The sequence below is a fragment of the Scyliorhinus torazame genome, chromosome 1 (genome assembly GCF_047496885.1).
Source record: "Scyliorhinus torazame isolate Kashiwa2021f chromosome 1, sScyTor2.1, whole genome shotgun sequence".
In the NCBI taxonomy this organism is placed as follows: domain Eukaryota; kingdom Metazoa; phylum Chordata; class Chondrichthyes; order Carcharhiniformes; family Scyliorhinidae; genus Scyliorhinus; species Scyliorhinus torazame.
The window spans coordinates 77,262,828-77,290,722 of record NC_092707.1 but is presented as its reverse complement, the minus strand read 5'-3'; the positions used below and the strand labels follow the sequence as shown (position 1 = coordinate 77,290,722).

At 47.8% G+C, this 27,895-nt stretch overlaps 1 protein-coding gene across 1 annotated transcript in view; it reads right to left on the bottom strand.

Moving 5' to 3' along the window:
* The window catches only part of ksr2 (kinase suppressor of ras 2), an 815,194-nt gene that overhangs the window by 154,619 nt on the left and 632,680 nt on the right, over positions 1-27,895 (bottom strand). The window contains exon 15 of the mRNA XM_072496823.1: positions 20,612-20,988. Coding sequence (XP_072352924.1) covers positions 20,612-20,988 — 377 coding nt within the window. The remainder of the gene's footprint in view (positions 1-20,611; positions 20,989-27,895) is intronic.

The following is a 27,895-nucleotide window of genomic DNA, read 5'->3' as shown; positions in this document are numbered from 1 at the left end:
GAGAGGTTCTCACACAGGGTTCCATTGCCTGAAACGATAGGACGGCCTGGTGTGTTGGGCTTGTGTATTTTTGGGAGGCAGTAGCGATCTCCAATGCGGGGAGTACGTGGGATGAGAGCACATAGGGTGCTCCGAAGATCTGGATCCCAGGTCTTGATCAGTTGGTTGAGTTGGCGGATGTGTTCCTTGGTCGGATCTGCGGGTAACTGTCTGTAGTGTTCCTGGTTGTTGAGTTGTCGGTATACTTCTTTGCAGTAGTCCGTTCTGTTCAGTATGACCGTGGCCCCTCCTTTGTCTGCTGGTTTGACGACGATGCTGCCGTTGGTCTTGAGAGCGCGGATGGCATTGCCTTGTGCTTGGGTGATGTTCGGGGCTGTCTTGTGAATGCGACTGGTGAATCTGGCATTGACGCGACTCCTGACTGCTTGAGCATACATGTCGAGTCTAGGGCAGCAGCCTTCCGGAGGGGTCCAATTCAACTCTTTCCTCTTCGGTTGCCGCACCGCAGATCTCTCGGTCTGCTGTTCCGGTTCATTGGTAGTCTGCTTGGGTTCGCTGTTGGTCTCTAGGGGTCTGTGGAAGAATTCCTGGTGCTTTTACCAAGTTCCGCACACGAGTGCAGCCTCAACCGGGACCTGAGATTCATGTCGTATTACATTCATCCCCCACCATCTGGCCTGCAAAATCCTACCAACTGTCCTGGCTTGAGACAATTCACACCTCTTTAACCTGGGGTTACCCCTATCTCTGGCTCTGTAAACATCATGTCCACCAATACGGTCATGGACAGGTGGATCTGTAGCAGGCAGGCTGGTAAAAGTGAGGTTAAGTATGTTTTTCCCTCTTGTTGGTTCACTCACCAACTGCTGCAGTCCGGGTCCAGCAGCTGTATCCTTTAAGACCCAGCCAGCTTGGCCTGTGATGGTACTATCGAGCCACTCTTGGTGATGGACATTGAAGTTCCCCACATAGAATATATTCTGTGCCCTTGCCACCCTCAGTGTTTCCTCCAAGTGGTGTTCAACATGGAGGAGTACTAATGCATCAGCTGATGGTGGATAGGGTGTGGTAATCAGCAGCAGGTTTCCTTGCCCATCTTTAACTTGAAGCCATAAGACTCCATGGAGTTCAGAGTCGATGTTGAGGACTCCCAGGGCAACTCCCTTCCGACTGTTTACCAACGTGCCACCACCTCTGCTGGGTCTATCTTGCCGATGAGACAGGACATAGCCAAGAATGGCGATAGTCGTGTCTGGGACATTGTCTGTAAAGTATTATTTTGTGAGATGTTAGTAAGGAAGACTGCATGGTTGACAGGGCTGGGTTTGCCATTGTCGTTTCTGGTGCCTGGGTCGAGGATGGGTGGTCCGACCTGTTTCATTCCTTTTTCGTGTTTTTGTAGCGGTTGAATACAACTGAGTGACCTGCTAGGCTATTTCATAGGGCATTTAAGAATCAACCACATTGCTGTGGGTATGGAGTCACATGTAGGCCAGACTAGGTAAGGATGGCAGATCTCTTTCCCCAAAGGACACTAATGAACCAGATGGGTTTTTACGATAATTGACAATGGTTTCATAGATTTTTATTTCTAGATATTTTACTGAGTTTAAATTCCACCACCTGGGTCCCCAGATCATTCTCCTGGGTCTCTGGATTACTAATCCCGCTGTTGGATGTGTACAGAACCCGGTAGAAATCTGTAAGGGTTTCACTGATCTCAACTGGAGTTGTAACCAACCGTGTCCCCCCCCCTCATCTCTGATCTGTGCAATCTCTAGTGTGATCACTTGCTTCCTCAAGTGGTGGACCAGCAGGCAGCTGGCCTTGTCACCATATTCGTAGAAGGTCCCCTGTGTCAGGTTTTCCTGGTTGAGATCAGTTCGAACTCCATTTGTAATATTGTCCTGCCTGCGGCGAGCTCCATGGTCGGGACCGTGGAGTATTGCCGATCAACCTCCAGTATGCAGTTGATCAACCGGTGTCTGGTTGCTCTCTTCTCCCTATCCCTATGTGCGCTATTATATCCCCTCCGACCACTGCCTTCAAGATGGCCACCTCCCAAAATGTGGAGGGGGGGGCCTCCCTATTCTGGTTACAGCTCACGTATTTTCGATATCTAGTGCCATCCTTTCACAAAAAGCCTTTGTTGACGAAGAGGGCCGTGTCCAGCCCCCATGGAGACGCTGGGCCCGCCTTATCTCCAACGTCATATCCATGTGGTGTGATATATGGTCCGAGATAACTATTTCTGAGTATTCTGCCTCTACAACCTTTGGAAGCTCCGATTTCCCCACCACAAAGAAGTTTATTCGGGAGTAGGCCTTGAGGACATGGGAGAAGGATGAGAACTCCTTCTCTGTCAGGTGGCTGATTCACCTCTTCCATCTGATCCGTGTTCCTTTGGGGGGGGGGGGTGGGGGGGGGGGGGGACTTGGGATCCTTTTACTGGTCTGTTGAAGTCCCCTCCAGGTAACTATCCCGATGGGGGGCTTTCTGATCCCTCCCCCTCCCATGGGGTCAGCCATGTTCGCCATATGGACATGCTCATCATCATGCACAGGCCTGTCTTTGCCTTTGGCCATCCAAGATGGCCATCGCCATCTTCCTCCTTCCACTCATACCCTCAAGTAACCTGCACGACCACCATTCAGCCCGCCCCCCACGAACTACCTGGCCCACCAATCGAGCAATATACTCCCAGCCCCCTTTCCTTCATCCCCTATACCCCTCAGATCCAGAACACCCACCAGCCTCTACCTCACTCCCCGCCCCTGGCAGATGTCCTCTTTCTCTCGAGAGACTGGCCGCAGCCCCCCACCCCCATCACCTTGCTCTCATTTACCAGCATATTCACTAGTATGGGGGTCCCCGGAAAATAAACCCATTGTCCCCGTAGCCCCAAGTCCTTATTTTCCCTATTTAGTGTCCCCCTATTTGGAGTCGCTGAGGGATCGGCCTTGACGCCCAGGAAGTTGTGCTGGACACCGCCTCGCACCGATGGCATGGCCCTGCTGCGTGTAGGATCCTGCCCTGAAATCACAACCCACCATAACCTATGAGCACTCTGCGATACCTCACAGTGCAAATATGTATGGCAGTTCCCCGTTGGGCTTCTGCAGAATGAGACAATCAGAATAACTGTAAACCAGGGCTAAAATCACAAGTGAGAACGAGAACCGACGAGACAGAAATTAACACCCACACAAGTACTGCATACCCCACAACCCCCCCCCACCATTCATACATGTCCATGACCTTGTGCCATTTCTCTCAGTTCTTGCCCAGTCCATTCCTTTGAACAAATTTGTTTGCGTCCTGCAGCGTATTAAACAAAAACTGACTTTCTTTGCAACTATCATTTTTTACGCTAATAACCAACTGTTGAAAATGCTAATTTTCTACACCAGTAGTAAATACCAGAATTCTTTGGGGCATCAATTTTTTAAAAAATAAACATTTTATTGAGGTATTTTTGGTATTACAACAGCAACAAAATAAGCAATTTACATGAAACTATAAACATAGTGCAAAAGCTGTCTCCCTCCCTTACAGATCCACCTCTATCAACCCCCTACTCTAAGCTAATCTAACCTCCCCCTTCTGCTGACGATTAATTTTCCGCAAAGAAGTCAACAAACGGTTGCCACCTATGGGCGAACCCTAATATTGACCCTCTCATGGCGAAGTTGATTTTCTCCAAACAGAGAAAGCTAGCCATGTCCGATAGCCAGGTCTCTGACTTTGGGGGTTTTGAGTCACTCCAAGCTAATAGTATCCATCATCCGGGCTACCAGGGAGGCAAAGGCCAGAACATCTGCCTCTTTCTCCTCCTGGATTCCCAGGTCTTCTGACAACCCAAAAATTGCCACCTCTGGACTCCCTCCCTTGTTTTTAACACCGTGGACATGACATCTGCAAACCCCTGCCAAAATCCCCTAAGCTTCGGACATGTCCAGAACATGTGGAAATGGTTTGCTGGCCCTCCCGCACACTTTGCGCACCTGTCTTCCACCCAAAGAATCTGCTCATCTGGGCCGCTGTCATGTGAGCCCGATGAACGACTTTGAATTGTATCAGGCTGAGCCTGGCACATATTGTGGACGCGTTGACTCTATTCAAAGCATGCATCCATAGACCATCCTCTATCTCTCCTCCCAGCTCCTCCTCCCACTTGCGCTTCAGATCCTCGATCTGCATCTCCTCTGACCTCATAAGTTCCTTGTAAATGTCAGAAACGCCCCCCTCTCATACCCACCTTCTGGAAGCTATCCTGTCCTGAATCCCCCTTGGTGGTAGGAGCGGGAAGGTTGACACTTGTCTACGTAGGAAGTCCCGCACTTTCAGATACCTGAATTTGTTTCCCCTCGCCAGCCCAAACTTCTCCTCCAGCGCCCTCATACTCGGAAAGCTCCCCTCTATAAACATATACCCCATCCTCTCAATCCCTGCTCTCCGCCATATCTGGAACCCCCCATCCATACCCGGGGCAAACCGGTGATTATTACAGATTGAAGACCAGACCGATGCTCCATCTGCTCCCACGTCTCCTCCATTGCTCCCAGACTCTCAGGACCGTCACCACCACAGGGCTGGTGGAGTACTGGAGTACCGTGCCGGTGGGAACAGCAGAGGTGCAGTTACCAACGCCCCCAGACTCGTGCCCTTGCATGAAGCCGCCTCCATATGCTCCCATGCCGACACTTCCCCCACCACCCACTTCCTGATCATGGCTATATTTGCCGCCCAGTAATAATTACTAAAATTTGGCAGCGCCAGCCCGCCCTCTCCACGACTCTGCTCAAGCATTACCTTCCTTACTCGCGGTGGCTGGGGCATCTCTTAATTGTTTGTTGTAACTTTGACAGAAGATCATGTGTGTATTTGCAGTGATCTTACATTGAAGTCATGAGGCCGATCAGGATTAAAGACCCAGTGAGGTCCATGCGATAATGTTTTAGTAGTTAACAGTACTTTGCCCTCTCTGGGGATTTTATTGTGGAAAAAAAATGCTTTTAAAGGTAATTGGTCCATGTGCTCAAAAAATGGGAATTTATTTCATGGTTCACATACAAGGCCTATTATGTGCTCACCTCTTGATATGCAAAACATAGATTTCTCTTGAAATTAGTTATTTACAACATTGTGAAACATGATGGGCGTCATTCTCCGACCCCCCGCCGGGTCGGAGAATGGCCGTTGGCCGCCGTGAATCCCGCCCCCGCCCCCGCCGAAGTCTCCGCTCCCGGAGATTGGGCGGGGGCGGGAATCCAGCCGCGCCGGTTGGCGGGACCCCCCGCTGGATTCTCCGGCCCGGATGGGCCGAAGTCCCGCCCAGGAATTGCCTGTCCCGCCGACGTAAATCAAAGCTGGTATTTACCGGCGGGACCAGGCAGCGTGGGCGGGCTCCGGGGTCCTGGGGGGGGGCGCGGGGCGATCTGACCCCGGGGGGTGCCCCCACGGTGGCCTGGCCCGCGATCGGGGCCCACCGATCCGCGGGCGGGCCTGTGCCGTGGGGGCACTCTTTCCCTTCCGCCTCCGCTACGGCCTCCACCATGGCGGAGGCGGAAGAGACTCTCCCCACTGCGCATGCGCGGGAAACTTTCAGCGGCCGCTGACGCTCCCGCGCATGCGCGGGGAAACTGACAGCGGCCGCTGACGCTCCCGCGCATGCGCCGCATTTCCGCGCCAGCTGGCGGGGCAACAAACGCCATTTCCGCCAGCTGGCGGGGCGGAAATCCCTCCGGCGTCGGCCTAGCCCCTCAATGTTGGGGCTAGGCCGCCAAAGATGCGGAGACTTCCGCACCTTTTTGCCGGCGCGATGCCCGTCTGATTTGCGCCAGCTTTGGCGCCAGTCGGCGGGCATCCCGCCGTTGGGGGAGAATTTCGCCCGATTTATCAAACAATTCACTGAATGTGCATTTGACTGCCACAGGCCTCACAGGCCCTTGCCCCTGGATCAGACATTCCACAATGATAATTAAAATAAAAATGCCTACCGCCTCATAGGTTAGAAGCTCACTCAACATTTTTTATCAACTACTGATAATGAGTTGCTCATTGAGGAATATGAGTCACTATCAAACAACTGTTAATAAAGGCTGAGAGAAAATAATGATCAAGGCTATCAAAGTTAAAGTTTGCTTTTCAATTATGTAAGGTTAGCTCATGGTGAATGACAATGCTGATACTGTGAAGAGACTAATCATATTCCCCGGCATTGAAGATTGGCAGTCATCTGCATTGAAAGATTGCAAACATGGTACCAATTTATTTTTTGCTGTGCAGGTAACAATTACTGCACTTCTAAAGTGTTCATTGGTTGTTACAGAAAGAAGATAAAAAAGTCATGTCTGCTGAATTAAAAGGCAATATAAATCTGTATAGGAACATGGTGTTGCAGCCTCATTATCTATGGAGTCTATCTGGTCTATGTAAATCACAGACGCCTTCAGTTGTGGAGCTCAACTGGAACAAGACAGGATGAGAGATGCATTTCAAAATTTTGCAAGGACAAAGAAAGTTTAAGTTTTGTCTGTTAAACTTAAATTTATCACTGAATTGAGTTATTTGGTTCATCCTTTTAAAAATTTGGACCAAACACAGTGGGCCTCAGGTTCTAGGTGGCCTGGTCCATCAGCTGAATGATGGCCAAGTAGAACTCCCAGCTGTGCACGGATAATACTGTAATCCCTATCCTAGACTATAGAGACAGGTCCTGTAAATACACATGAAGTAGGGTATTGGCACATTTAAAGGGGAATCATTTGGTGTTTGTCTCAATTGAGGGCCAATTCTACAGCTCTCAAGAGAAAATAATTAATTGCCTCCGTTATTGATCCTTTGCTATGTTCTGTATTTGCAGGGTCTTTACTGTGCCCATAATGGGGGTAGACTCCATTGGGACTACTGGAAAAATGAATGGGTAGATATGTGCTTGGCTGTGTGCCTCAGCTCTGTAATTTACACTGCTGCACCTTTCCATCTTCTGAATGTACATTTACGAAGTGGAGCTGTAATTTCTGACACCTTACTGGCAGCAGAATCTGCACCCTCCATCCTACTTGATACTCCTGGGTCCTGATTTTAACTCAGCGTGTGAATGAGTTTCGAATGAGTTGAAATCTCTCCCCTCAGTGCTTGGTATTGTACTCCCAACAGTTTTTCTAGTGGGTATCTCCATGTTCTTGAATATCTTGTGTACAATTAGTGAAGCTCAATCTCAGCATATACTCAATAAAGCTTTGTTCTTATCAGCAATTTCTTCCCCAACCATGTCTGGATGGTCACTGTCTGTTAAACAATTCAAATGATGACTATCCTATTCTTGAAGCACTTATCCTGTAGATTGTTGGGGTTTCCTTCTACAGACAAACAATAAATATGGCAATGCTTCGTTCTCTCAGTGCATGTAAGTTAATGCACAACAACTTATCCAACAGGCTACTCATCTGAGAATTATATAGAATAAATCAAACAGCATCTGTGGAGAGAGAAGGGAGCTGACGTTTCGAGTCTGATGACTCTTTGGACGTGATTCTCCCAAAAGGGAACAAAGTCTCCTAGCCAGCACGCTTAGCCACGTGTTTCCCTGCACTCGCATGGGAAACACATGGCTATTCAACACGACGCCCGTTGAATAAGGGGCCTGAACGGGAAACACGCAACCGAGGCCGCACAGGGCCCCGTTTTGTACAGGGGGGTTCAACGCGCCGGAACTCCCCATTGTAGCAAGAGATCGGGATGTAATTTCTAAATGGTAATTCGATCTCTGAGACCCCCCAAAAGATCCTCAACCTCCCCCCACAGCCCGATTGCAATATGGGAGGGTCCTGCCTCCACCCTGCAATGCCCATGCAAGGGCAACCCAGCTCGATCGCGTAAAACAAATGCCAGCTTGGCACCTTGGCTAAGTCAACCTGGCAATTCCCTTGCCAGTGCCCCATGGGCACCTTGGCAGTGCCAGGCGGACACCCAGGTGGCACTGCCAGAATGCCAGGCTGGAAGTGCCAGAGCACCACCTTGCCTAAAGGGCATGCAGCTGGGGGCCTCTGCTCCCCTTGGAGACCCCCACATCCGTCTGGTCCCCATTTGTGGGGGCCACTGCTAAACGGCGCTGGCCCGAGGTCACTGAGGCAAACAGTTTGAACCTCAAAGGCTCAGGTACCTCGGGAATCTGCACATTAGAGTGATGCTAATTGCCTCGCTCTAATATACAAATTTGCTAAAAAGTGATCCCACCCATTGTGGGTGGGATTCACATCACAATGTCTCACGAGATTGCGTTGGATCTCGCGAGGCGTTGCAAGCTGGGCAGATCCCGGGCTTTCAAGACCATGTTGCTTTTCTGGCGCAGCGTGGCCTTTGGATCACGCCCTTTGTCTTCCCACGGCACCTTCCCGTGCAATCGTAGAAGGTGGAACATCTGCCCCTTTACCTCCTCCCTGCTCACCATCCAAGGGCCTAAACACTTTTCAGGTGAGGCAGTGCATCACGTGCACCTCCTTCAATCTGGTCTATTGCATTCACTGCTCCTAATGCAATCTACTCTACATTGAAGTGACTAAACGCAGACTAGGTGACTGTTTTGCAGGACATCTTCCATCCATTTGCAAGCAGGACCCAAACCTTCCTGCTGCTTGCCATTTCAATTCACTGTCCTGCTCTCATATCCATGTCTGTCCTTGGCCTGCTGAAATGTTCCTGCACAAACTGGAGGAACAGCACCTAATCTTCAGATTAGGCACGTTACAGAACTTCTGAACTTCATATTGAGTTTAATAACGTCTGACTGTGAACTCTCTCCTCCACCATCTCCCCATTTTTATTTCTATCAATTCCTTTTTTCCATCGATCCGTTTTCCCCCATTTTCATCATTGTTCCCCCCACCCCCACCCCACTTGACCCTCCCTCCCCCAACCGCAGTCCACCTGGGCCATCTGTTATTTATTCAGCAATAACCTGCTTACTGATACTCAGCTCCATCAGGTTCTGACTTCATACAGCCTTGGTCCAAACATGACCCAAGATGCATCAACTCAAAAGGTGAGATGGGACGACAGTCCTTGATATTAAGACAACATTTGACTGAGTGTGACACCAAAGAACCCGAGCACATGGCATTACCTTAGCTGAATCCATCACGGTCAACATCCTGTGGGGGGGGTTTACCATTGACCAGAAACTGAACTGAGCTAGCCATATAAATAATGTAGCAACGCAAGAGGGTCAGAGAGACTGAGTGTGGGTGTGGGGTAATGAGAGAGACTTAGTGAGCGGGGGCGAGTGCGAGAGACTGAGTAGTTAAGTGAGGATGAGTGTGAGAGTGTGAGTGAGTGTGAGTGAGTGCGAGGGACTGAATGAATGAGTGGGGTTAGTGTGAGAGACAGAGTGAGTGTGAGCGAGTGTGAGGGACTGAATGAGTGAGTGGGGTGAGTGTGAGAGACTGTGTAGGGGTGAGTGTGAGAGGCTGAATGAGTGAGTGCGAGGGACTGAGTGAGTGATGTGGGCGAGTGCGAGAGACTGAGTGAATGAGTGGGGGTGAGTGTAAGAGACTGAGTGAATGAGTGGGGGTGAGTGTAAGAGACTGAGTGAGTGAGCAACACGGGCAAGTTTTCATCAACTCAGTTTTTATTTGAGTGCATTCGAGGGTGTGGGGGAGGGACACCCTTTGTGGTGTGTAGAATCCCTGACAGCGACTTCTGGGTTTCTGCATTTAACTCCCTCTGCGTGCACTCCCGGGGCAGAATTTTCCGGTCCCACCAAAGTTAATGGACATTTGAACTGCTCGCTGCAATTTCCCGCCCCACCTTCTCCATGGGATGCCAGAGCTCCAGGAGAACCAGGGGGCAGAGGTGAGTGCAGTGACCATTACTAAGGAGAAGGTTCTGGGGGAAACTGAAAGGTCTGAAGGTGGATAAGTCACCTGGATCGGATGGACTACACCTACAAGGGTCATAAAAGAGATAGCTGAGGAAATTGTGGAGGCATTAGCAATGATCTTTCAGGAATCACTGGAGGCAGGAAGGATCCCAGAGGACTGGAAAGTGGCTAATATAACACCACTGTTTAAGAGGGGAGGGAGGCAGAAGATGGGAAATTATAGGCCGGTTAGCCTGACTTCGGTCATTGGTAAGATTTTAGAGTCTGTTATTAAAGATGAGATCGCGAAGTGCTTGGAAGCGCATAGTAAAATAGTACTGAGTCAGCACTGCTTTGTCAAAGGGAGGTCATGTCTGAAAAATCTGTTAGAGTTCTTTGAGGAGGTAACAAGAAAGTTAGACAAAGGAGAGCCAGTGGATGTGATTTATTTAGATTTCTAGAAGGCCTTTGACAAGGTGCCGCATAGGAGACTGTTAAATAAGTTAAGGGTAAGAAGTTAAGGGTAAGATCCTGGCATGGATAGAGGATTGGCTAACTGGCAAAAGGCAGAGAGTGGGGATAAAGGGGTCTTTTTCAGGATGGCAGCCGGTGACTAGTGGTGTGCCTCAGTGGTCTGTGCTGGGACCACAACTTTTCATAATATACATTCATGATCTGGAAGAAGGTACTAAAGGCACTGTTGATAAGTTTGCAGATGATACAAAGGTCTGTAGAGGGACAGGTAGTATTGAGGAAGCAAGGAGGCTGCAGGAGAACTTGGACAAGCTAGGAGAGTGGGCAATGAAGTGGCAAATGAAATACAATGTGGAAAAGTGTGAGGTTATGCACTTTGGAAGGAGGAATTTAGGCATAGATTATTTTGTAAATGGGGAAATGCTTCGGAAATCAGAAGTAGAAAGGGACTTGGGAGTCCTTGTTCACGATTCTCTTAAGGTTAATGTGCAGGTTCAGTCGGCAGTTAAGAAGGCAAATGCAATGTTAGCATTCATGTCAAGAGGGCTAGAATACAAGACGAGAGATGTACTTCTGAGGCTGTATAAGGCTCTGGTCAGACCCTATTTGAAGTATTGTGAGCAGTTTTGGGTCCCGTATTGAAGGAAGGATGTGCTGGCCTTGGAAAGGGTCCAGAGGAGGTTCACAAGAATGATCCCTGGAATGAAGAACTTATCGTATGAGGAACGTTTGAGGACTCTGGGTCTGTACTCGTTGGAGTTTAGAAGGATGAGAGGGGATTTTATTGAAACTTACAAGATACTGCGAAGCCTGGATAGAGTGGATGTGGAGAGGGTGTTTCCACTTGTAGAAAAATCTAGAATCAGAGGACACCATCTCAGACTGAAGGGATGATTCTTTAAAACAGAGATGAGGAGGAATTCCATCAGCCAGAGGGTGGTGAATCTGTGGAACTCTTTGCCACAGAAGGCTGTGGAGGACAATTCACTGAGTGTCTTTAAGACAGAGATAGATAGGTTCATGATTAATAAGGGGATAAGGGGTCATGGGGAGAAGGCAGGAGAATGGTGATAAGAAAATATTAGCCATGATTGAATGGCAGAGCAGACTCGATGGGCCGAGTGGCCTAATTCTGCTCCTGTGTCTACTGGTCTTATGGTCTTATGATAAGGCTGTAAAATTCCGTCCCAGAATTTGCAGCTGGTCTGAGGGGGATAACAACAATGAGCATTGACAATTTTGCCACCTTTACTGCCACAAAATTTTGGATATTATTTTTCTCTCAGTGTCAATTTAAATTGTCGAAAGTAATTGCTGAAAAACAGAGATATGGCAATGAATAGATATTTTGGATCTTTGCTTGATTAGTTTTGGAAATCAAAGCGCTTTCACTCAGAACTTTCACCTCAGGAGATTAAATGAATGTGTAGCCTGTTTGATGGAGTAAACTGTATGCAATCGATGGAAAGATCAGGATTATTTGGCTTACTTTCTACAGATTAGCTTCCATAGGAAATAGATCATTTACTATTTATATCTTTGTCACCTACATTTTTAAGGCTGCAGTTTACTTCTCTGGAATCTCATATGAATTTACAGACTAGAGTTTACAGGACACTCAACATGCATCAAAAATATTCCATGCTAATTCAATGCTTTATCGTTCGGTAAATTATAACATTTAGTCTTTAACTCCAGCTTAAAGTAGAAGCAAACACGTTTTACATGCCCCCATTTGGCGTGCTTTTGGCATGGGGGGCATGTAAAATAGGGCAAGTGTCAACCCCATTACCTTCTGGGTGGCACGGTGGCACAGTGGTTAGCACTGCTGCCTCACAGCCTCATGGACCGGGTTTATTCTGGTCTCGGTTGACTGTGCGGAGTTTGCACATTCTCCGTGTGTCTGCGTGGGTTTCCTCCGGATTCATCCCTCAGTTCAAAGTTGTGCAGATTAGGTGGGTTGGTCATGCTAAAATCACCCCAAGGTGGGGTTATGGAGATAGGGTGGTAGATTGGGCCTAGTTGGGGTGCTTTTTCAGATGGCCGGTGCAGACTCCTGCACTATAGGGGTTCTATGATTCTTCCTATCCAGCACCGAGCTTGCCCCCATATTACAGGGGGAGCTGTTAAAATAGACAGCCCATCTGCCATATTTAATTAAATAAACTAGGATCAATTGAGCTTGTTAATAAGCCAATTGACCCCAATAATATGCTGCCCATATCATAACACGATCGGTATGGGCAGTTGCGCTGGAGAGATCAGGCTGTTTTTCAAAAAAACATTTTCAAAAGGGACAAAGAAGGGGGAGGTATTATCTTTGGGGGTGTTCCCTTTGCACATTGAGAGTAATGCCCCCTTACTCTTTCTTCCCACCTGCCTTCTCTATAAAATACACCAACGTCACAGTCCTCTGGAAACCTCCCAAACTCTCCCTGCCCAAGACTCCAGACTTAGCTGGCTCCGGGATCCACTGCGCCTTCTTCGCAGGCCTGCTTCCAATCCCAGCAGTGCCCTCTAATAACCTGCCAAGCACCGGGCGGCAGTGCTTCCTCCCCAGTGAGGGGCACAAGTCTCACTGGTTGTCTATTTAGCCTGCCCGCAGCGTTTTATGGCTGTGGGGCCAGTTAATGTTAAGCGAGCTGGCACAGAACCAACCTTGCTTCCAGGGGCTGGCAGGGGAGAAAACCATCCATTTGCATACCTGCTCCCCCTGTAATATGCTACCCAACATTTTACAGGGATACTTTCTTTGTATTATAAGAGAATTCCCTGACAAAACATTTCTTGAGGAATTTGAACAGTTTTCTATCATCTACATCATGATTAAATGAACAAATTGTTGCAATATAAGCTACAATGTCAGTTTCGTTTATACGAAGCCAGTGGTCTTTAACATTAAAATTGTACTTGTGAGGGACTAAGACCTCACACTGTACAAAGAACAAAGAACAATACAGCACAGAAACAGGCTCTTCAGCCCTCCAAGTCTATACCGGTCATGACATCAACCTCGGCCAAAATCATCAGCGCTCATCCCTCTATACCTATCCTATCCATGTATTTGTCAAGATGTCTTTTGTTGCCGTTAATGTATCTGCTTCAACAACCTCCCCTGGCAGCGCGTTCCAGGCACTCACCATCCTCTGTGTAAAAAAACCTGCCTCGCACATCTCCTGGCTACTTTGCCCCACGGACCTTAAACCTATGCCCCCTAGCGACTGACCCCTCCACCCTGGGAAAGAGTGCCTGCCCATCCACTCTATCCATGGGCAGCACGGTAGCATTGTGGATAGCACAACTGCTTCACAGCTCCAGGGTCCCAGGTTCGATTCTGGCTTGGGTCACTGTCTGTGCGGAGTCTGCACATCCTCCCCGTGTGTGCGTGGGTTACCTCCGGGTGCTCCGGTTTCCTCCCACAGTCCAAAGATGTGCAGGTTAGGTGGATTGGCCATGATAAATTGCCCTTAGTGTCCAAAATTGCCCTTAGTGTTGGGTGGGGTTACTGGGATAGGGTGCAGGTGTTGACCTTGGGCAGGGTGCTCTTTCCAAGAGCCGGTGCAGACTCGATGGGCCGAATGGCCTCCTTCTGCACTGTAAATTCTATGATAATCAAATTCTATGATGCCTCTCATAATCTTGTAGACCTCTATCGCCCCTCAACCTCCGTTGTTCTAATGAAACAAGTCCGTGTCTACTCAATCTCTCCGCACAACACCCTCCTCTGCACCCTCTCCAGAACCTCCACATCCTTCTATAGCATGACTTGCCAGTTTTTATACTCGATGCCCCATCCAATGAAGGCAAACATTCTATATGCTATCTTGACTACATATATATAGATATCCTCATAGCTATTTCTAAACTTTGAAAAACTGAACAAAGGTACTTAAAATGGCTGAAACTGTGTCTATCTGTGGCCCCAAAACAAAAGAAGCCACTTTGCAGTTTCAGATATCTCACACCTCATTATCACTGAAGAGCTACTAATGATCCCTGGGAACAGCACAGCCTTACTTGAAAGGGAGCTACACAAAGGCCATTTGTATTTGATAATCCAGGTTGCCAGCGGAAACGAATGCCCACTAAAACAAAGTAAGAAGTCTTACAACACCAGGTTAAAGTCCAAAAGTTTGTTTTGAATCACTAGCTTTCGGAGCACAGCTCCTTCCTCAGATGATTTACGTTGCAGCTGTATAGAACCTTAGTTAGGCCACACTTGGAGTATAGTGTTCAATTCTGGTCGCCACACTACCAGAAGGATGTGGAGGCTTTAGAGAGGGTGCAGAAGAGATTTACCAGGATGTTGCCTGGTATGGAGGACATTAGCTATGAGGCGAGGTTGAATCAACTTGGTTTGTTCTCACTGGAACGAAGGAGGTTGAGGGGCAACCTGATAGAGGTCTACAAAATTATGAGGGGCATAGATAGAATGGATAGTCAGAGACTTTTTCCCAGGATAGAGGGGTCAATTACTAGGTTTAATGTGCGAGGGGCAGGGTTTAGAGGAGATGTACGAGGTAAGTTTTTTACATAGAGGTTGTGGGTGCCTGGGACTCGCTGCCGGAGGAGGTGGTGGAAGCAGGGACGATAGTGACGTTTAAGGGGCATCTTGACAAGTACATGAATCGGATGGGAATAGAGGGATACAAACCCCAGAAGTGTAGAAGATTTTAGTTTAGACGGGCAGCATGACGGCGCAGGCATGGAGGGCCGAAGGGCCTGTTCCTGTGCTGTACTTTTCTTTGTTCTTTGATTCACCGGAGGAAGGAGCTGTGCTCCGAAAGCTAGTGATTCACCTGAGGAAGGACCTGTGCTCCAAAAGCTAATCATTCGAAACCAACCTGTTGGACTTTAGCCTGGTGTTGTAAGACTTCTTACTGTGCTCACCCCAGTCCAACGCCGGCATCTCCACATTATCACTAAAACAAAGGCCTCTCAAACACTCATGACTCTTCAATGAAGATTGGTTGAAACGTTATTAGCTTGAAACACGAAGCCAATTTCCAGACACTGGACAAAAATCCTTTGTTGAAGATGTTGTGGAGAGGTAAAGGGCCAAATTCTCCCGCCAAAAATTAAAGTTCATTTGTGGCGGGTTTTTCAGGGAGTTCCCCACCGCTATTCAATGACACTTTATTGGGCCTTGGGGAGTTTCTCACCGGTTTAGCCCACACTTAAGAATTTTTTAAATACTGGGGAGCTGAACTCAGAGATCAGGACACCATTTTGAAAGGGTGCCCCGATCTCTAAGTGAGCTTGTGGGTGTCCCCTCCCCCCCCCCACACATATGGACAATGTCACCCCCCACACATATGGACACTACCCCACACCACCCAAGTGAGGACACATTGTTTTGGGGTCCCTCTCTTCAGGCCCCCTCCTTACAGCACCTCATCCCTGTCAGGACCCCCACCCATCACCACTGCCTAACTTCCCAGAGGCCCCTACGTACCTGCCCTAGACTCCCCCACCCTTCAAACCCCCCCCACCCTCATTTCATGGGCATGGATCCCCTGGCACTCAGGCAGTGCTCCTGCTGGCTTGGCAGTGCCATCCGGGCACCTTGACAGTGCCAGGGTGGCAGTGCCAAGGTGCTATCTAGGCAGTGCCATGGTGCCCATGTTCCAGGGGGAGGGCCAGGGAGACACCCTGAACTTACCCTGACCACCCTGGGGTCACTGGTGACCCGGGAGACCCCCTGGGAGTGCCGTTCGACCTGGTCCACATTTGTGTGGACCAGCACTGATCGGCTCCTGGCTGCAGCCTCCCTGGGGAAACCGGTGAATCGAAGGAAACCATTGGATCCCGCACAGGTAGGTCGTAAGTAGGTTTACGACCTATTTCCGCAAGCATCATTCGGTCACGCCCATTTGGGACGGGTTTCCGAATCCGACATCTCGCGAGGCGTTGGAGAATCCAGGGAGGCGCGGAGGCTATCAGAGGCTTGCTGGAGGGCTTCCCTGAGATTCTCTGGCCGCTTTGTACTCGAGCGAGAGCCCAACGTGGCTGGAGATTCGCACCCAAAATCTTTTCATAGGACCTCTGGTTCGTGGAACAAATAATATTGCCTTGCTAAACAGAAGAGCTCAGTTTGCTGTTTACCATCTGACTTGCAGCCTCACAGAAAAGGAGCTCTGCCCAGATTGAACAACTGATCCCATATACCCTGCTTCACATGGAATTTCTGTACCATCGCCTACAAGACTGAGACATCTCTGCATGTCTATCTCATTCGTGTGAAGTCAACACCACTGGAAAAGTGAATTGTACAGCATCACTTTTCCACACACCAATCTCCGTAAAGGATTACCTCATTGGACTTTGATTCTGGACTCTGGAACCCACATGAAACAATACTAAATTTTTCAGTGGTCTCTGCACTGTAAATCTTTCATTTCTCTATCGTGCTCTGAATGTGTTGTCAACATTGAGACCCTCCTGCCACATTTTGGGTGTGTGAAAATAAACTAACCCTTTGAGTTCATCCTATCTCGGGTTTGCTGTGGGGTTATTAATAGAACATTTGATCAAACTAAAACCAAAGGTTTAGGAAATACACCACCGCTTATAAAGGGGGAAGCAAATCAAAAAAACTCTGCTAACGGATATGGGTGAGAGGAGAAATTAGTGTTGAAAATAACCACCCCCTGTCAATGAACTCACACAACACACAAAATAAAGGATTTGAGAAAAGTGCTATGCACTTGCTGACTGTTAATAAAAAAATGCTTTTTTCTGTTACATGTGGTCCCATGTAATGTCAAGAGCTATTGTATGTAATTCATGAACACATCTGAACATTTGGGAACTGATTCTGTGGTTGAGCCATAAATGTGACCATGCTCCACGTGCACCCATCCCTGTCAAGTGACAGCCTATCTATGCCAGAATTCACATGGAGCTACCAGCCAGCAAGGATGGGAGATGGAGATGGTGGGGTGGTGGTGGTGGTGGTGGTGGGGGGGAGAGAGACTTTGGGGATGAGGGAGCTGGGACAAAAACAGCTTCTAATGTCTGCTACACCCTTAAAAGGGAGACAGATTTTAGTTTGGAGACTAGCTTATTATGCAATTCCTAGAATGCCTTCTTCAATGAAGATTGGCGCTTAGTTGGTGAAGCTGTCTATAATTAATGCAATAACTTTCAGAGAAAAATAAATTCTCTAATAGAGACACTCAGCTGCAAATATGACAAAAACATTCTTTGCAATCAGAAAGAGTACCAAGAATAGTGTGTACCAACTCAAAATAAGCTGATTATATACAAAGTATCATGCACATGACAAGCATTCAACGCCCAGGATGCTGCTACATATGCAGGGCAACCTTCAAAGCACTAGGCCCAGCTCTCTCCTTCGATTTCCTAAATATCTGAAGCTACATCTCCAACTTGATATTCTTTTTAAAGGATTAGGTTTCCTCACACACAGAATTCTGATTTGTTTCTGCCAGCAAACAGACTGTACATTTCTTAGAACCGTCGGAAGGTTTCTGCTCATCTTTATATATCAGATGGAGTGTAGGTTTCACATGAAGGTGCTCCTCATGTTACTTCCCAATATTCAACATGTTGTTTTTTCAGTGGAGAAGGCTGCACATAACCATCAGCACAGAATTGTGCTGTGCTTTATAGTGAGTTAGTAACACTGGCCAGAACTTTACACCCCTCACGAACAGGCTGATCGGCAGAGGAATTGTGGGTGTAAAATCAGGCGGCATGGTCTCGGGTCCCATGCCCATCACCTACCAACCTGTGCTAGCATAGGGGACATCTATGTCACTTGACAAGGTCAGCAGATAAAGCCTGCTGCCCTTGTGTGTATGCGTGTGTATGGAGTGGGGCGGGGGTGGGGTGGGGGCGGAATGAAAGATCATTGCTGCTCCTCCACTCATGGTTTCCTGGTCGCTCTCCCGCCACCACAACGGCAAGATTGTTCTGTACCATAAATTATCCACAGGCCTGGTTCAGCAGGTGACATAATCAAGTGACTCCCTCGTTATTTAAGAATTTACATTCATTGAAATGAGTGGAACACCTGCCTCTCCAATCCAGCCCAACACCCCAACAAGATACGTAGACTCCTTGATCATAACTGTAGTTCCCTGTGAATGTTAAACAGATAGAATAGCTGAGATTCTCCAATCCTGCGGCCAAGTTCTGACGCCGCCGTGAAAAGCGACGCAAGCCACTCCGGCGTCAACGGGCCTCAAGTGGCAGGTATCCACCCCTTCCTAGGGGGCTAGTACTGCGCCGGAGTAGTGTCCGCAGCTCCAGCACCCGAAAGCCGGCACGTCACAGCCGATGCGAGTCTGCGCATACGCTAGGTTCCCGTCTCCGCGCCGGCCCCTGGGCAATATGGCGGAGCCCTACAAGGGCCCAGCGTGGAGGAACATAGGCCCCCACGGAACTAGCCCGCCTGCCGATCGGTAGGCCTCGATCGCAGGCCAGGCCACTGTGGAGTCCCCCCCGGTGTCGGATCCCCCCACCCCCCCACCAGGACGGCCCCCGCAGACAGAGCTCCGAGGTCCCGCCGGGTAGGACCATACGTAACCCACACCGGCAGGACTCGGCCGAATTCGGCGGGCACTGGGCCTGTCGAGGCCCGTTGAATCTCCGGGAGGGGGGGGGTTTCTTTCAACGGCCCCCAACTGGCGAGACAGCGATCCCACGGGTGCTCGAAAATCGGCGCTGGAGAATCAGCGAGCCGGCGTCAGGGCGGCATGGTGTGATTCTCGCGTCCCCCAGCGATTCTCCGACCCGGTGCGGGGATCGGAGAAAAACTCGGCCCATGTCTATGTCAACCTATTCCTTCGAGTTTGGTATTTTGTATAATTAATAAGCCTCTAAGCAAATTAGCAACAAACACTGAATTAAAACCAATGTTTGGAAAGATTTGTTGCAGCAATGGGTTTGCTGCAGCCATCCATGAGCTACTCATTTAAATCCATTAAAAATGGGTGACTTGTGCTGCTGCTGCTAAAGGGCAGACCATACAATCACTACAGTGCAGAAAAAGGCCATTTGGCCCAATGAAGCATAGTGAAAGAGCACCTTACCTCGGCCCAGCCCCTACCCGATCCCCATAACCCAGTAAGCCCACCTAACCTTTTGGACACAAAGGGACAATTTAGCATGGCCAATCCACCTAGCCTGCACATCTTCCAACTGTGGGAGGAAACTAGAGCAAACTCCCACACAGACAGTGACCCAAGGTTGGAATTGAACCCGTGCTGGCTGTGTCACCAGTAGTGAGATCTGAGTTATACTGCTAACCAACATCAAACTAGGTGTGTGGTGTGTGCATGCTGCATGTGCAGACATTTGCTCTTCAGCTGGCTAAATTTAATGTTAGGTGACAGCTTGTGGGAGGATGTTTCTCTTAACATCTGAAATATTTCACACCCGTTTTTAGTGTTCCCATGAGTTCCACTACAGTTTTGTTTTGAGTTGTAATTATACAAGGCTTATAGAGGACCCAAAGAGTGTGACCCACCTATCTCCAGGTTCCCTGGCATTTGGCAGCTGGATTACCTCTAGAATCATATTTAGTGCCACCTCGCTCACAGTGGATGCCATTGCATCAACATGAAAACCTCAACAGAAGCCTTAAAATCAAACTTCTCAAGTAACCCTTAAGGTTGCAGCTATTAACCACAGTCAGTTTCTATTTACTCAGCAGGTGCCACACATGAAAATGAGGTTTGGCTGATTCAATGAGGATACTCTGTTCAGAACGACTCCAATTTTTCAAAAGTCATAGTTTAAAAACGTGATGATGACCGTATTCCAAAGTCTATGTTTACTTGCATTTGTGCTTCGCCTGAACTTTGACTCTCATAATGTAAACCACAGATCATTTACATGCACATGTGATCTCATCTTAATTTTCATAATAGTTGAATGAAATGAAAAGGAAAAAGTAAACCTTTTGTTACTTGCCCATCTCTGTTACTGAGTCTCATGCTTGACATTGACTCTATATTGTGCACAGGCAGAACACAGCATCAAGATAGCTATAAGTTTGCCTGTGATGCTTCAAATGCGTAAAAGCCACCTCCCATTTATGTTACCAAATGGCACCCCGTGACATATTATTACATCTCCTCATTCAACTGAAAATAAAATGGAACTAGTGTTTTTGAAAGCTTGAAAATCAATTGAAGTTGTTTTGGATCTTACTAGCAATATTGTAATCGTGCAAACAGAATTTTTTTATTTCTCGAGTCTTCCTTAGCTAACCTACAAAATAAGTTATATTAAGCCATCACTTACCTGGTGATAATAGCTAAGTGAGGAGGACTCATACAGGCTCCCATAAACAGTACCACATTCTCATGTCGAGTTTGTCTATATGCCATCACTTCCCTTTTGAAAAGTTTTAGATGGTCCTCATTGTCCCTTTCAATATCAATCAAGCGGATTGCCACCTCTCCATGCCAACGACCATGGTAGACTTTGCCAAAGCGCCCTTTGCCTATGAGTTCTCCAATTTCTAGTTGCTCAAATGGGATGTCCCATTCCTGCAGGAAAATGCTGGTCTGACTTGCTTTTCGTGGAAAATTCCGCGCAGACAACAACGAAAGGTTCATCTCCTCAAAATCATCTTCAGAACCATCTGACTTATAAGCTTCGTCATTTGCATCTTCATTCTAAGAAAACAAAACGAATTTCAATTAATCAAGCAACTTTCAAAATGGCTCTTTGCTTTTTGAAACCATAACCGAGATTCCAAATGTGCTTGCTACATAATACACATGGTTAGCCTGAAAACCAAGTCGTTATCGCGTACATTTTAACAATTCCGAAATGTTCCACACAATGGCAGCTAGTACTTCCATTCAACTTGACAAATGCGTTTGCCTTTTATTACTGTTTTTTTATCAATCCATCTCAATCTCCATCTCATCATGGTTTTCTCCATCTCATCATGCTTTTCTCTATATTCACAATGAATGCATGAGACTGATTTTAAACAATCAGGTTCAAGCAGGCAGCACACCACCACTACCTTCTCAAGGGCAATTAGGGATGGGCAGCAAATGCTGGCCTTACCAGCAACGTCCACATGCCATGAAAGAATTTTTTAAATGATGTATTGAAATAAAGAACTAACGCTTCGGCTTTCAATGGAAGCCTTAATTATGAACAGACATTCAACCCTTGTTACTTTATATCATTTTTCTTCTTTCAATAGAGATGTTTTAACTTCCAGTCATTTTGTGGATCAGCAGCAGCTGTCTGCACAAATGCTGAGCCTTAATCTCAAGTCCTTGATGTGAAACAGCAAAGATGTGATGATCAAATAAGGTTATTACTGACTGGTGCTATAACTGCTGAGAAATGTTCCACAGCTGTTGCCAAGCTACAAAAGGAGTACATCGGCACCATATACAATAGTAGGGAACATTTCACTTTTGCAACATGGGGCAGTATCTTATGAATGGCACGTTGTTGCTGAAAAAAAGACATGCCATTGAAAATTTTCATCTTGCACTCACAGGATAGCTCGCAAGGTAATCCAATAGTAACGGGAACTACAATTTATACAGAATAGGAAGAGAGTGCTGCTTGCTTGGCAAGTGAACTCTGATCGGTAGAGGCGTTGCCATGGAGACTGCAGTAGAGACGAGTTAACTGCCAAGATTTTGTTCAAATTCAAAACAGGCAGCCAATTCTGATTGGTCAAGGCATTATCACAGAGAATGAACTAGGGAGTGGCAATTGGACAACACTTGGTGAACCATCCCGATTGTGCTCAGAATTCTACTGAAAATCAATTTAAGATGGTCAGTTGGGCTCTGAAGGTGGGATTTTTAGACATTAGACATTGTGGGCTTGATTCTCCAGTCCCCCAGCCGCCTGTTTCTCGGCGGCGCACCGGTCGCTGGTGACGGGATTCTATCGTTTCACCGCTTGACAATGGGATTTCCCATTGAAGCCTCCCCATGCCGTTGGCGTGGGTACGCTACCTGCGAGAAAAGAGAATATCAATGGCTAGAGAATTCTGGCCTATATTTCAATTAGTTTAAAACTCTAGTTAGTTCTTATCATATCCATTATTTAATGAGAAGGTTAAAATCTTCCGTTCAAACTGCAAGAGAAAAGCTGACAATTGTAAGAAGACAACCCAAGGGCACAATCAGTTTGGGGCTCGTTCTCAGGCAGGACATCCAAATGTGTTAGCTCTCGAGGTCTGTAATAACAATGTGGGATATTCTACCCTTTTCTCTGGTGCCAGTGTGTCTGGAGATAACAAAAGGAAGGCAAGGAACACAAAGAGCTGATTGTCTATTGTACCATACATACCTCGAGAGGAGCCATTAAACAGTAGGGATTCCTGACAGGGAGGGTGATGGATAGACACAAACCAGATAATGGACAACTGATATAAATCATTGTAAGGTGATATTAACATGCCTTTGCACTGATTGGATAGTATAATTATGAAAGTATACATTTGTTGTAATTGGTTAATTGTTCTCATATACTATGATCTAAACCTAATCAACAGTCATGATTGGACATAGATAACTAGTAACAAATTATTGGTATATGCTAATTTCTTGTAATTGAATCTCAAAGTATAACTGTCTGTACAATTCTTGAATATCAGGTTTAACAGCAATCGATCGATCTCTCCTTCAACATTATGGGAGGCTCTTAAGCCGGTGATATCTATGAAAAAGAGAGGTGATCTAATATAAAGCACACTTAGATAGAGTAGTGAGGGAGGGAGGGCAGGGTTTTTTCATAGAATTTACAGTGCAGAAGGAGGCCATTCGGCCCATCGAGTCTGCACCGGCTCTTGGAAAGAGCACCCTACCCAAGGTCAGCACCTCCACCCTATCCCCATAACCCAGTAACACCACCCAACACTAAGGGCAATTTTGGACACTAAGGGCAATTTATCATGGCCAATCCACCTAACCTGCACATCTTTGGACTGTGGGAGGAAACCGGAGCACCCGGAGGAAACCCACGCACACACGGGATGTGCAAACTCCGCACAGACAGTGACCCAAGCTGGAATCGAACCTGGGACCCTGGAGCTGTGAAGCAATTGTGCTATCCACAATGCTACCGTGCCTTGGTAGGAGAGATCCTGGAAACAGACCACCGTGACTCAGAGACTTCTAATCAGAAGCTGTTTGTAAGCAGGATGCGGTTCCAGGTGCAGTTTGACTTGGTATCCACTGGAAGGGCGTGAAGCAGCTATGATAAGCAAGGGACATAGTATATGAGCACAGGGAGAAGGCAGGTTGTCTGTTGGCGCATCAACTGAGGCAGCAGGGGACCTCTCAGGAGATAATGCAGGTCAAGAACCCGGAGGGTGGTTTAGTGACAACACAGAGAAGTCAATGTGGCTTTTGAAGTGTTTGACAGGGATCTGTACAGGTCAGATCCACCAGAGGGGGTGTCAGGTATGACGGAGTTTCTGGACAGCTTGTCCTTCCCGGGAGTAGAGGAAGAGGGCAGGGAGGACCTGGTGGCCCCGTTAGCTTTGAATGGGGTGCTAAAGGTGATTGGGTTGATGCAGACGAATAAAGCCCCGGGCCCTGATGGGTATCCTGTTGAATTTTACAAAACATTCTCTGACCAGCTAGTACCAGTATTGGTAAATATGTTCAACGGCCCTTTAGCCCGAAGTTACTTGCCTGATACACCTCCATCTCTCTTATTTTGAAGAACGATAAGGACCCATGGAGTGTGGTCCTTACAAGCCCATTTCGCAGCTAAATATGGATGCGAAGGTACTAGCTCAGGTGCTGGCCTTGCGGTTAGAGCCATGTGTCCCAGATATAGTGGTAGAAGACCAGACAGGGTTTGTGAAGGGTAGGCAGCTGTCCTCTAATATAGGGCGGGTTCTGAATGTTTCCTCTTGCCTTTTTGGCCCCCGAGCCAGAGGTGATTATAGCTATGGATGCAGCGAAAGCATTCAACAGAGTGAAGTAGAAGTACCTCATGAGGTACTTGGGAGGTTTGGGTTTGGGCAGAAATTTATCACATGGGTGGAGCTGCTATACACAAACCCCATGGCTAGCGACCAATGCAACAAAATCGAGATTCTTTCCTCTGAGCAGGTGTACAAGACAGAAGTGTCCATTGTCGCCGCTCCTTTTCGCCCTGGCGATTGAACCTCTGCCGATGGCACTGAGGCTTCTGGGGATGGAGGGGGATTGATCGAGAGGAAAGGGAACCTAGCATGTTGCTTTATGCTGATGACCTGCTCCTGTATGTCACAGATCCGGTCTCCTCTACAAACAAGATTATGAGACCGCTGAGTGGCTTTGGCGTCTTTTTGGGTTGAGTTCAAGACTTCAAAATGAACATTCTGCCGAGGTTTCTATTTCTGTTCCAATGCCTTCCTATTTTTCTCGCTAAATTGTTCTTTGCTAGAGTGATCAAGTTAGTGAATTCCTTTATTTATTTTAAAATATTTTTATTCTCCCAATTTACACTCAACAATAAAACAACAATCAGTAACGAATACAATGTCAATCCCCACATCAATAACAACGATCCCATCCTACCACCAAACCCCCAAACATTAGCCCTCATGTTAACATAAACAAATGTCAAAAAGGAATCAGGAATCACCAATAGTCACCATTATCACATACAACCTCCCCCCAACCCTCCCAGCAGCCCCCCCCCCCCTTCGATATGATCCAATTATCGAAAGTGCATAATGAATAACGCCCATGAATTGTAGAACCCCTCCATCCTTCCCCTCAGTTCAAATTTGACCTTCTCAAGAGTCAAGAATTCCAGCAGGTCCCCCCCTCACGCCAGGGCACAGGTTGGAGAGGTTGATCTCCACCCTAACAGGATCCGCCTTCGGGCGATCAACGAGGCGAAGGTTACAACATCCGCCTCCGCACCCATTTCCAACTCCGGCTGGTCCGACACCCCGAATATGGCCTCCTGAGGGCACGGGTCCAGTTTCACGTGCACCACTTTAGAAATTACCCTAAAAACCACCTTCCAGTAATCCTCCAGCTTTGAACAGGACCAAAACATATGAACGTGGTTTGCGGCCCCCCCCCCCCGCAACGTTCACACACATCTTCTATCCCCCCAAAGAGCCGGCTCATCCTCACCTTTGTAAGGTGTGCTCTATATACCACCTTCAGCTGTATCAGCCCCAACCTCGCACATGAGGTGGAGATGTTCATCCTCCAGAGCACCTCATACCAGAACCCCTCCTCCATACCCTCGCCCAACTCTTCCTCCCACTTTGCGTTGATCTCTTCCAGCGGTGCCTTCTCCTCTTCCAACATAGCCCCGTAAACCGCCCATACTACCCCCTTCTCCAGTCTCCCTGTCGTCAGCACTTCCTCCAGCAATGTGGAACCCGGCTCTACTGGAAAGCTCTGTATCTCCTTTCTGGAAAAGTCTCGAACCTGCACGTATCTAAATATTTCCTCTTGCTTCAGCCCATACTTCGCTCTCAGCTCCTTCAATCCTTCAAACCGTCCCCCAAGAAACAAATCTTTTAGTGTCCTAATTCCTTTCTCCTCCCATCTCCGAAAATTTCCATCCCACTTCCCTGGCTCAAATCTTTTTTTTTTTATAAATATTTTATTGAAAATTTTTGGTCAACCAACACAGTACATTGTGCATCCTTTACACAATATTATAACAACACAAATAACAATGACCTATTTTATAAACAAAAAATGAATAAATAATAAATAACAAAAATGAAAACTAACCCTAATTGGCAACTGCCTTATCACAAGTAACACTCTCCAAAAATATAATTTAACAGTCCAATATATAATTATCTGTAGCAACGACCTATACATATTATACAGTATATATTAACAACCCTGAGAGTCCTTCTGGTTCCTCCTCCCCACCCCCCCCCCCTCCCCGCCCCCCGATCCTGGGCTGCTGCTGCCGCCTTCTTTTTTCCATTCCATCTATCTTTCTGCGAGGTATTCGACGAACGGTTGCCACCGCCTAGTGAACCCTTGAGCCGACCCCCTTAGGACGAACTTAATCCGCTCTAGCTTTATAAACCCCGCCATGTCATTTATCCAGGTCTCCACCCCCGGGGGCTTGGCTTCTTTCCACATTAGCAATATCCTGCGCCGGGCTACTAGGGACGCAAAGGCCAAAACATCGGCCTCTCTCGCCTCCTGCACTCCCGGCTCTTGTGCAACCCCAAATATAGCCAACCCCCAGCTTGGTTCAACCCGGACCCCTACTACTTTTGAAAGCACCTTTGTCACCCCCATCCAAAACCCCTGTAGTGCCGGGCATGACCAAAACATATGGGTATGATTCGCTGGGCTTCTCGAGCACCTCGCACACCTATCCTCCAACCCAAAAAATTTACTGAGCCGTGCTCCCGTCATATGCGCCCTATGTAATACCTTAAACTGAATCAGGCTTAGCCTGGCACACGAGGACGACGAGTTTACCCTGCTTAGGGCATCTGCCCACAGCCCCTCCTCGATCTCCTCCCCCAGCGCTTCTTCCCATTTCCCTTTTAGTTCATCTACCATAGTCTCCCCTTCGTCCCTCATTTCCCGAAATATATCTGACACCTTACCATCCCCCACCCATGTCTTTGAGATCACTCTGTCCTGCACCTCTTGTGTCGGGAGCTGCGGGAATTCCCTCACCTGTTGCCTCGCAAAAGCCCTCAGTTGCATATACCTGAATGCATTCCCTTGGGGCAACCCATATTTCTCGGTCAGCGCTCCCAGACACGCGAACTTCCCATCCACATACAGATCTTTCAGTTGCGTTATTCCTGCTCTTTGCCACATTCCATATCCCCCATCCATTCCCCCCGGGGCAAACCTATGGTTGTTTCTTATCGGGGACCCCCCCCAAGGCTCCAGTCTTTCCCCTATGCCGTCTCCACTGTCCCCAAATCTTCAGTGTAGCCACCACCACCGGGCTTGTGGTGTAGTTCCTCGGTGAGAACGGCAATGGGGCTGTCACCATAGCCTGTAGGCTAGTCCCCCTACAGGACGCCCTCTCTAATCTCTTCCACGCCGCTCGCTCCTCCTCTCCCATCCACTTACTCACCATTGAAATATTAGCGGCCCAATAATACTCACTTAGGCTCGGTAGTGCCAGCCCCCCCCTATCCCTGCTACGCTGTAAGAATCCCTTCCTCACTCTCGGGGTCTTCCCGGCCCACACAAAACCCATGATGCTCTTTTCAATCCTTTTAAAAAAAGCCTTCGTGATCACCACCGGGAGGCACTGAAACACAAAGAGGAATCTCGGGAGGACCACCATCTTAACCGCCTGCACCCTCCCTGCCAGTGACAGGGATACCATATCCCATCTCTTGAAATCCTCCTCCATTTGTTCCACCAACCGCGTTAAATTTAACCTATGCAATGTGCCCCAATTCTTGGCTATCTGGATCCCCAGGTAACGAAAGTCCCTTGTTACCTTCCTCAACGGTAGGTCCTCTATTTCTCTAATCTGCTCCCCTGGATGCACCACAAACAACTCACTTTTCCCCATGTTCAATTTATACCCTGAAAAATCCCCAAACTCCCCAAGTATCCGCATTATTTCTGGCAT